The sequence below is a fragment of the Pelophylax lessonae genome, assembly GCF_965119305.1.
Source record: "Pelophylax lessonae genome assembly, chromosome: 1".
NCBI classification, from domain to species: Eukaryota; Metazoa; Chordata; class Amphibia; order Anura; family Ranidae; genus Pelophylax; species Pelophylax lessonae.
The window spans coordinates 117,304,525-117,315,017 of NC_138768.1; the positions used below are offsets into that span (position 1 = coordinate 117,304,525).

At 45.5% G+C, this 10,493-nt stretch overlaps 1 protein-coding gene across 1 annotated transcript in view; it reads left to right on the plus strand.

Annotated features, from left to right (window-relative positions):
- The first annotated feature begins 408 nt into the window (after window positions 1-408).
- The window catches only part of TRIM23 (tripartite motif containing 23), a 35,640-nt gene continuing 25,555 nt past the window's right edge, over window positions 409-10,493 (plus strand). The window contains exons 1-2 of the mRNA XM_082243910.1: window positions 409-524; window positions 6,265-6,427. Coding sequence (XP_082100036.1) covers window positions 423-524; window positions 6,265-6,427 — 265 coding nt within the window. The 5' untranslated portion in view covers window positions 409-422. The remainder of the gene's footprint in view (window positions 525-6,264; window positions 6,428-10,493) is intronic.

Genomic DNA, 10,493 nt, shown 5'->3' on the forward strand with positions numbered 1-10,493 from the left:
AGTAATAAGAATTGTGAGTATAAACAATCCCATAAAACAAAAATGTTACTTCAGCCTCCCTTTATGAAGACAAGTATACACGCAGTCTATGTCAGGGACGTTTTTGTTTTCCCACATTAAACATGGCCGACACGGCACTATGACAGCGACTGTGGCATTCAGGGAATGTGCGAAGGCTGCAGCTACTACTGGCAAAGCATGGACGAAACCACTCAACCACTGAGGGGGGAATACGGTAAAGAATTTGGCTTGTATTTGATATGAGAACACCGTTAAAGTAAGATATTGTAAAATATATACTGATAATTGTTAATATTTATATTTGTAAAATATTCTCCAGGATGGTGGTTACAGTGCAGTTTAATGTCCCGGCATAGGATGTGCTTCCCCCTCCTGACGAGAGTGGAGACCGGCCTGTCAATATGGCTGTCGCTGCAGCTGCCGCTGTAAACAGGCACGGCTCTGCGGGGAGGATGGAGGGGATCAGCAGGCACAGTCGGACGGGTCCTGGGGGAGCAGTGAAGGTGAGAGGAGTGACCCCCCCCGGGGGGCGGTGTGTGATCTCACACGGTGCGATGTGTTGTCAGACATGTACACCGGGGCCTGAGCTCCGCCTACACGTCATCCACTCAACTTTTTATTACTGCAAACCATACAACTCCCTCCTTGTGCATCCATCTACACCGAGCGCAGTGCTGGAGGGGGGCCTCTTAGGGGACAGGCCTGGCTGGGACTTGTAGTCCCTGGATTGCAGAACTGTGGTCTGATCTGCCTGTGATGTCATAGTGGGGAGCTCTGCCATCTCCTCCACTTTGTGATGATTGGAAGGATCTGATTCTACAGTCTGCATTAGATCTAACAAAAAGTATGCAGTGCAACAGTCCTCCTGATTGGGTGATCTAGGTAGATCCTCATGTTGCATGGATTTGCTTGATCTAAAGTGGATTGTACAGAGATTGTATGATGTATGGGGAGCCCTAATGCTGCAATAAACACAAAACCAAAAATGTAATATATTGCAGTTTGACAATTCTTGTTGGTGGCTGCATTAGTTTTCTTTTTTTAGGCTTTTCCCCTCAGTTTTCACCTGATGGTCAGACCAGTAACCCCCCCCCTGGTTTTAGAGTGACTCCACTCTGGAAGAAGGAGCACGGGGGGCACCTCTGGAGAGCAGCATTGTCATTCTAATGCCCCATACACACGTGCAGATTATCTGCAGACAAAAGTCCATATAATATGAGGTCAAACCTAAACACTTTCAATTTGTATGCAATCCGGAAGGCCCTTGCACTACATAGAAAAGGTAAGTCTGCAGACAAAAGTCTGCAGATAATCTGCACGTGTGTATGGGGCATAAGGGGGAAGGGATTGTTAGATGCACTAGCACACATGTGTCAAACAAAAGGCCCACGGGCCAAATTCGGCCCACTAGGCCTTTATGTGGCCCTCGCACCCAGTTTTGCAGACAGCACTCCATCCCGCCGCCTCTGAATCTTGTGCTCCTGCTCCCCGATGTCACTTGTAAATACAGAAGTCTTCTTTATTTACAAGGGACGGCTATGCCCTCAGTGGCGCCCAGAACTAACAGATCCCTACACACACGTATGGTGGGCACAGATCAGATAGAGAGGAAACAGTCTTTCTGTAAGGCAAGGCAAAGCTAGCCCACTGCACAGGGAGGTACTAGAGCCGGGCTAGGTAGGAGAGAGATGCAAGGCAGCTTTGGGGGGGGGGGGGGGGGGGTTTAGCAGGGGGTTGCACACTGTGCATAGCACACCCCTGAACTCTGCACTCTGTACGTAATGCAGTTCTGAACTCTGCACATAGTGCACCCCTGCACTCTGTGCTTTGGACACTGCAGGAACTGCACTCTCTACATAGCGCACCCCTGAACCCTGCACCCTGTGCATAAGACACTGCTGGATTTGCACTCTGTGCATCGTTCAACCCTGAACCCTGCACTCTGTGCATAGGACACTGCTGGAACTGCACTCTGTACATAGCGCACCCCTGAACCCTGCACTATGTGCCTAGGACACTGATGGAACTGCACTCTGTATATTGCGCACCCCTTAACCCTTCACTCTGTGCATAGGACACTGCTGGAACTGCACTCTGTACATCGTTCACCCCTGAACCCTGCACTCTGTGCATAGGACACTACTGGAACTGCACTCTGTACATAGCGCATCCCTGAACTCTGTACATAACACACTGCTGGAACTGCACTCTGTACATAGCGCACCCCTGAACCCTGCACTCTGTGCATAGGCCACTGCTATAATTGCACTCTGTACATAGCGCACCCCTGAACCCTGCACTATGTGCATAGGACACTGATGGAACTGCACTCTGTATATTGCACACCCCTTAACCCTGCACTCTGTGCATAGGACACTACTGGAACTGCACTCTGTACATAGCGCATCCCTGAACTCTGTACATAACACACTGCTGGAACTGCACTCTGTACATAGCGCACCCCTGAACCCTGCACTCTGTGCATAGGACACTGCTGGAACTGCACTCTGTACATAGCGCACCCCTGAACCCTGCACTATGTGCATAGGACAATGCTGGAACTGCACTCTGTATATTGCGCTCCCCTTAACCCTGCACTCTGTGCATAGAACACTGCTGGAACTGCACTCTGTACATCGTTCACCCCTGAAACCCTGAACTCTGTGCAAAGGACACTACTGGAACTGCACTCTGTACATAACACACTGCTGGAACTGCACTCTGTACATAGCGCACCCCTGAACCCTGCACTCTGTGCATAGGACACTGCTGGAACTGCACTCTGTACATAGCCCACCCCTGAACCCTGCACTCTGTGCATAGGACACTGCTGGAACTGCACTCTGTACATCGTTCACCCCTGAACTCTGTGCAAAGGACACTACTGGAACTGCACTCTGTACATAGTGCACCCCTGAACTCTGTACATAACACACTGCTGGAACTGCACTCTGTACATAACGCACCCCTGAACCCTGCACTCTGTGCATAGGACACTGTTGGAACTGCACTCTGTACATAGCGCACCCCTGAACCCTGCACTCTGTACATAACACACTGCTGGATCTGCACTCTGTACATAGCGCACCCCTGAACCCTGCACTCTGTACATAACACACTGCTGGATCTGCACTCTGTACATTGTTCACCCCTGAACTCTGCACAGATCTGTCTTCATCCAGTCAGACCATCCCCCACACAGCTAGAAAGCGCTCTCTAGGGACACAGTTAACTCTTCGATCGCCCCCGATGTTAACCCCTTTTCTGCCAGTGTCCTTAGTACAGTAACCGTGCATATTTTTAGCACTGATCACTGTAATAATGTCACTGGTCCCGAAAAGAGTGTTAGTTAGGTGTCTGATTTGTCCGCCACAATGTCGCAGTCCCGTTGGTCACCACCATTACTAGTAAAAAATAAATAAAAATGCCATAAAAATATCCCATAGTTTTGTAGATGCAATAACTTTTCCGCAAACCAATCAATATACGCTTATTGGGATTTCTTTTCACCAAAATCATGTAGCAGAATATATATTGGCCTAAATTGATCAAGAAATTAAATTTTTTACATTTATTTTTCAGATGTGTTTTATAGCAGAAAGTAAAAAATATTGGTTTTTAATTTTCAAAATTGTCGCTCTTTTTTTTTGTTTATAGCCCAAAAAATAAAAACCGTAGAGGTGATCAAATACCACCAAAAGAAAGCTCTATTAGTGGGGAAAAAAGTACATAATTTTTATTTGAGTACAGCCTTGCATGACCGTGCAATTGTCAGTCAAAAACTGGCCTGGTAGTTAAGGGGGTAAAACCTTGCGGGGTTCAAGTGGTTAAAGCGGAGTTCCAGCCTGTGTACAAATACTGTAGCCGCTGACTTTTAATAGAAGGACACTTACCTGTCCAGGGAGCCCGTGATGTCGGCACCTCAAGCCGATCCGTCCATCAGGCGCAGGGGCCGTCATCTTCACTAATGGAAACAGGAAGTGAAGCCTTGTGGCTTCACAGCCCATTTCGTACTGCGCATGCGTTAGTCGCTCTGTGCTTTCTGAATGGTCCCACCGTCTTTTGGGACCTGTGTGTGTTCCAGGGGGAGGGGGGAGGAGGAGGGGCTGGAAATTTTGTAGACCGCTTCAATCATTGTGCGGCAATCTTACCCAGGAGTGGAAGCGGGTACCCGGTTTTTGACAGATATCCGCTACCCCCTCTCTTCTGAAAGGTGCCAAATGTGGCAGCAGAGAGGGGGAGCACACAAACAATCGGAGCTTCCCCTTTTGGGTGGAGCTCGGAACTTTAAGGACAAGTCAGTAGTGACTGCAGCTAGTCACTCACAGGTGGCAAAAACAGCTGCAGGAATCGGCAGCAATCCTTCACGGTTTGCACAGCCAGCAATTACTTGTGGTGATCACTGCTGGGTGCAGGGTGTGTGGGAAATGGTTTATCCCAAACCTCTAACTGCTACTTTGCCTGGACAGCTTGGTCTGTTAAAGGAAGTTGCAAAATAACAGACTAAAGCCTCGTACACACGTACCGATTGTCGGACGAACAATCGGCCGTCTTTTGTCCGAGGGCTGTCGTGTCTTTTGAAAAGTGCTAAAGACTGCACACGAATTTTGTCGGCCAACAACAGCCGACTGCAGAAGTGATGTCATGTGATGGTTAACTTTCCTTGTCTTTTTTCTGCAAATCTGCTGTCTGTCGGCCGAAATCTGTACTGACTGGCGAACAATCGGCCGTTCTGGTGTTGGCCAACAAAAATTTTAATGCTTGCACGACCGGTTCTGTTCGGCCGAAAATGCGCTGTCGGCTGTCAGAAGCATCATACTAACAAGACTACAATCGGCCGATCGGTCATCGGCCGAATCTTTACGGCCGACAATCGGTACGTGTGTACGGGGCTTTAGTGTCGGTTCACACTATGGCAATCCGACTTCGGGGGCGACCAGTGAAGTCGCCGTGCACCGCAAATTCGGCGCGACTTGCACGGACTTCACATAATGGAAGTCAATGCAAGTCGCCCCGACTTCGGTCAAAAGTAGTGCAGGAACTATTTTCTAAGTCGGAGCGACTTGAGTCACTCCTATTAGAACGGTTCCCATAGCACTGAATGGACCGCGACTTGTCAGGCGGCCAAGTTGCCTGACAAGTCGCGGTAGTGTAAACCGGGACTTACTGGCCAGATCACCAGGTAAAAAAAAAGAAGAAAAACAAATGCAGCCAACACATCTAAAGTGGAACTTTACATCAGCCATTTGATGGTTTGACAGTTTGGTTGATAGGGCAAGCAGATGTGACAGTTAGCAATCTTGGCATGGAAGGAATGCAACTGTTTTTTAAAACTGTTAAGTCGATGGGTTTAGTTCCACTTTAACTCATCAATTTAACTGTTTCTCAAAATAAGTTCCATTCAGGGCATTCCATGAACGATAACTGTCACATTTGCTTGTACTCTAAACTCAACTGTTAAGCCATCAAATGTGCAGCGCCATTCCTTGACTGTAATGGCTGGAATACACGATAAGAAAATCGGCCGAAAATTTCCGTTCAGCGAGCGATCGGCCGATATTCTACTGGTTAATGCCCAGCCATCAATGAGAGATATCGATATTGTGAACGAAAAATACCGCTTGAAAAACCCGAAAAATTCTGTCGTCTCGTTTGCGAATGAACGATATTCTATACGTTGGTGTTGAGGTCGTTCAGTTTAAATCTGTATAACCTCACCACACATGAGGACCGAGGAACACTGTTTCGATGGTCGGCGGGCAATGGTCGGGCGATATTCGGATCGTGTATGTTGGCAACGTTTTCGACCGACAAATACTTTTTCAAAAGTCGGTGGTCGAATGATCGGGCGATATTCTAATCGTGTATTCACACCATAAGAATGTTTAGCTCTGCTTTTAGGCACTCTTTCACACTTGTACAACCTGAAAGTCGCACGGCTTTGACACAACTTCAAGCAATGGTTGTCATTTTGAGGTCTATGGACCTCCAAGTAGCATCAAAGTCGGACTAAAGTTGCACAGTAAAACCATGGCTCATCTGCTTGATTTTACCACCCCTGGCTGTCTTCTATGTGAATGAGCACTAACACTGTTATTTCTATTGTCTTATGAGGATGCCTGTGTACTTTTCTCCTCAGTTATCTTCCATCCCTTTTTAGCTTTTCTTCTCCTCCTCATTCTGCATTAGGAACTACATGGCCTCCCTGTCTCTAATAATCCTTTTATTATCCGGTATATTTAGGTTCTGGAATGTGGCGTCTGTGAAGATGTGTTTACACTACAAGGGGACAAAGTTCCACGCTTGTTGCTGTGCGGCCATACGGTCTGCCATGACTGCCTGACACGCCTGCCACTGCATGGAAGAGCCATACGCTGCCCCTTCGACCGGCAGGTCACTGAACTAGGTAAGGTTTATCTCTGTGTATAAAACATAAATTATCATAGAATTCTAGCCAAAACTGTTTTACTTTTGGATAAGCTGCGAAGGGTTAGAACCTCTGTCAGGCTTTTAACACTACCTTTGTCTTCAGTCATTGGGACAGGAAGTGAATTGAATCCCCACAAAAGGGGTGCAGGCATTGGACAGAGGTTCTTATCCTACCGCAGTCTACTAAAAATTAATTTTTTGCTGTTCTTGGTCCTGTTGGAGAGGTTTCCCCTCACTTCCTGTATTGGTGACCCCGGTTATCAAGATAGGAAGAATGAAAACCCTTATGCACTCAAATTTGGGAAAACAACACTTGGCTTTTTTTTTTTTTTTTATGTATTCTCATTTACACAGAATACCTAAAAAAAAAAAATTATATATATATATATATATATATATATATAATTTTTTTTTTTTTTTTTTTTTTATTTATTAAAGGATAACTCCACTTTCTTGGGGAAGAAAATTTAGCTAATTTTTTTTTTTTCTAAATATAGCATATACAATTGCAACAAGTAATATTGTAACTGAATGTTATTAAAAATTACCTTTCCTTTTCGGTCAGCAGCGTTGTAATGTTCTGTAAAATGTAATGCAATATGGCTACTTGCAGGCATTCTGTTCACTGATGTGTACAGAACGCCCCCCCCCCCCCTGCACTAGCAGTTTTAGCTACACTAACAAATTGAAGCCAAACTCCAGCTCACACTTTATAAGCAGAGCAGCAGTATGGGTCACAGTAGGAGTTTCTTTTACCTTTTGGGGGTAAAGGTTTTAGGCTACATTTTCATGGGTGATTTGTCCTGTTGTGAATGATAGCGGCAGAAATCTGCTAATTCATCCAGCTGTTTTTGCCACCTGTGAGTGACTAGCGGTGGCCGCGGAGTCCCTACACTTAAACCGCTTCTGGACCACCCATCGCACATTTACTGCGGCAGGGCGACCCAGCTGCACAAAGTGACAAAGCTGTACATCGCTTCCTCTTCCTGGTCTGGGGTGCGTGCCGCCAGCGACCTGCTCCCACTGTGATTGGACACAGCGGGAGCCAATCAGCGGGTCTGGCAGATTCGATATCTGACGGGACCCACCGATCGTTCCCGAAGCAGAAAGAATGGCGGTCTACACATGTAAACAAGGCAGGTTGCCCCCCCCCCCCCCCCAGATATGTAATTTCCTGCTTGTGTGTTTGGTTTACTGATTTTCTAAGACGTCTGCACTGAGATACAAATCAGAGCTTGAGCATCCCCAGATTGTGCACATTGCTGGATCAGATTGGTCTTGGGTAAGAATAAGGGGGGGGGGAGGCTGGGGGGGATCCTGCAGCAGAGAAGGTTTTTTATTTTAATGATTTAAGGTAAAATACCCTGAGGGTCCTTTCACACAGGTCGATCCGCTGAGCAGGCAGATGACAGACCTGTCGGAGCCCCGATCTCCTCCATGGGAGATTGGATGAGAATGGTCTGCCTGTTGGTTTTCATCCGATCCGATCCCCCAGACAGATGTCAGTCTGGATTTCACAGACAGGATCGGATCGGAGAGCAGTGGGTGTCAGTGGAGGGCTGCATGGAGCATCCGATCCGGTCCGCCTGAAAAACTGACAGGCTGACCGGATCGGAAAGCCTGTGTGAAGGGGGCCTAAGGCTTTAGAACCACTTTAAATACTTAGGCCTCATTCTCACTGGATGTTTTTACAGCTGCTCATAGGGATGTCAGGCGTTTTTTTTTTTCCCCCTCCTAAAAACACCCCTCCATGTTATTCTATGTGTCCATGCACACACAGGCTTTTAGGAGCTGGAAGTGGAAAAGGTGTTTTTCAAGCTCCAACAAAAAAAACAACCCAGGGCCAGTGTGTTCTGGAGCAGCATGCCTGACGCAGCTAAACACGTGATGACGGTGTATGCTGCGTTTTTAAGCTGTAGTAATTGGATTTGAGAGTGGAAATAGAAGAGGGCAGAGAAACATTGCTTAACGCTAATGTGGCTAAACGCGCATTAATGCCAATACAAAATGCTTCTAAAAGCGTGTCTTTACAGCAACTTTTTTTTTCCTGGCGTTGGTACTGGCTATGCAGCTCATTTTCTAAAACGCCTGTGTGTATGAGGCCTAAAACTTAATATATTGCAGTTTACTAATTCTCAGATATCTTTTTTTTTTTTTTTTTTTTTTTTTTTACTTTTTCACCTGGTAGCCCAAACAGTAAATACACTTCTTGTCTGTCTTAGGGCGTCTCCACTCTGGATGGCAGAGCAATGGAGCCGCCCTTAGAAGCACTGGGGAGAGGGTAGTGTTAGATGCACTAGCACATTTAGATGGACTTAAAGCTTCGTAAGAATAATGTTCTTTAGCAAGGAACATACATTCCACATTTAATAATTATGCCACCAAAATTACTGTTGTGTAAATTGCCTCCAGCATTGCTCCGGTTTCTTCTTGCTGAAGGTATCCATTTTGCTGAAGCCCAGACCCCTGAACAGGAGTAAATCGTAAAGCGGAACTAAACCAGTCAATTTAACGGTTTCAAAAAACAATTATATTCCAGGAATTGCCGGGATTGCTAACAGTCCCATTTGCATGTGTCCTCAACCAAACTGTTAAACCATCAAATTGCTGGTGTCATACCTGATCACATGTGCAGCACCATGACAGTTGCAGATCAAACAGAAGCAGCTTCCATTGCTGTAAAGCAGTGGTCCTCAACTCTGGTCCTCAGGGCCCACTAACAGGTCACCTTGGGGAGATGCAGACTAGAATACTGCAATCACTGAGCAGCAAATGAGATCACCTGGGATGTATTTCAGTTATCTTGCAAACCTGGCCTGTTAGTGGAAAAAAAAAGAAAAGAAAAAATAATTTTTTCTTTTTTCTCCTCCCGCCAGGAGATCTAAGAATACACCACTATTATATCCTCCATATGGGAGCAGCTGGAGTTCCTGTTGCAATCTAAACAATGGAATAGGCATACATACATGCATGGAACGGACTAATAAATAAGATGTATGTAACACATCAAAATTTATATCACTCTATAACAGTATTGTATGTACACATCAATACTAATATTATGTTTACTATTATTGTCATTCATGGAATTGGTGACTAATCCTTGAAAAAGGCCATTTCTGGCCGAAACGCGTAGGGTAACACGACAGACCCCTCTCTGAACACAGTTCCCTGCTTATGGAACAACAGAGAGAATAATGCCCCATACACATGTGCAGATTATCTGCAGACTTTTGTCTGCAGACTTACCAAAACCATATAATATGAGGTCAAACCTAAACACTTTCAATTTGTATGCAATCCGGCAGGCCCTTGCACTACATAGAAAAGGTAAGTCTGCAGACAAAAGTCTGCAGATAATCTGCACGTGTGTATGGGGCATAAAAGTCTGACAAAGTCACTCTTTTCACCTGTCACATACTTTCACATCTTTCACCATGGGCCTTCACCCATGTCACTAAATGCTCACCAATGGGACTACCCATATAACTTGTAAATTGTATTCTATTGTAAATAGTTCAAAATAAAGTGTTAACTTTTTACAAAAAATCGTTTCACCTTGCCCTTAAAGTCCCAATCTCTGGGTTTGAGGCACCCAAAACAAACCTTAGCATTATATTACGGGACGGCGGCAAACGACTATCCGGGCCATACAGAGACAAAAAAACCCCTTTCCTAAAGTTTCACTTTAACTTAACAAATAAAACCGAATTCCAGCTAAAACTGTCACAGTTTATTCTTTGGGGATAAAGGTTTTGCTATAAATAAAGGCTGACCATTGTAAGCCCCTTTGTCAGTGCTAAATGGTTTGTCTCAACTCTCTAATTGTTACTTTTGTTGGACAGCTTCATATGTTATTTATTACAGGTACTTCTATAGCGCCGTCAATTTTCTGTAGTGCTTTACATATTTATTATACATTCACATCAGTTCCTGCCCTCAAGCAGCTTACAATCTAAGGTCCTGAACTCACATTCATACATACTAGGGCCAATTTAGACAGGAGCCAATTAACCTACCAGCATGTGTTTGGAGTGTGGGAG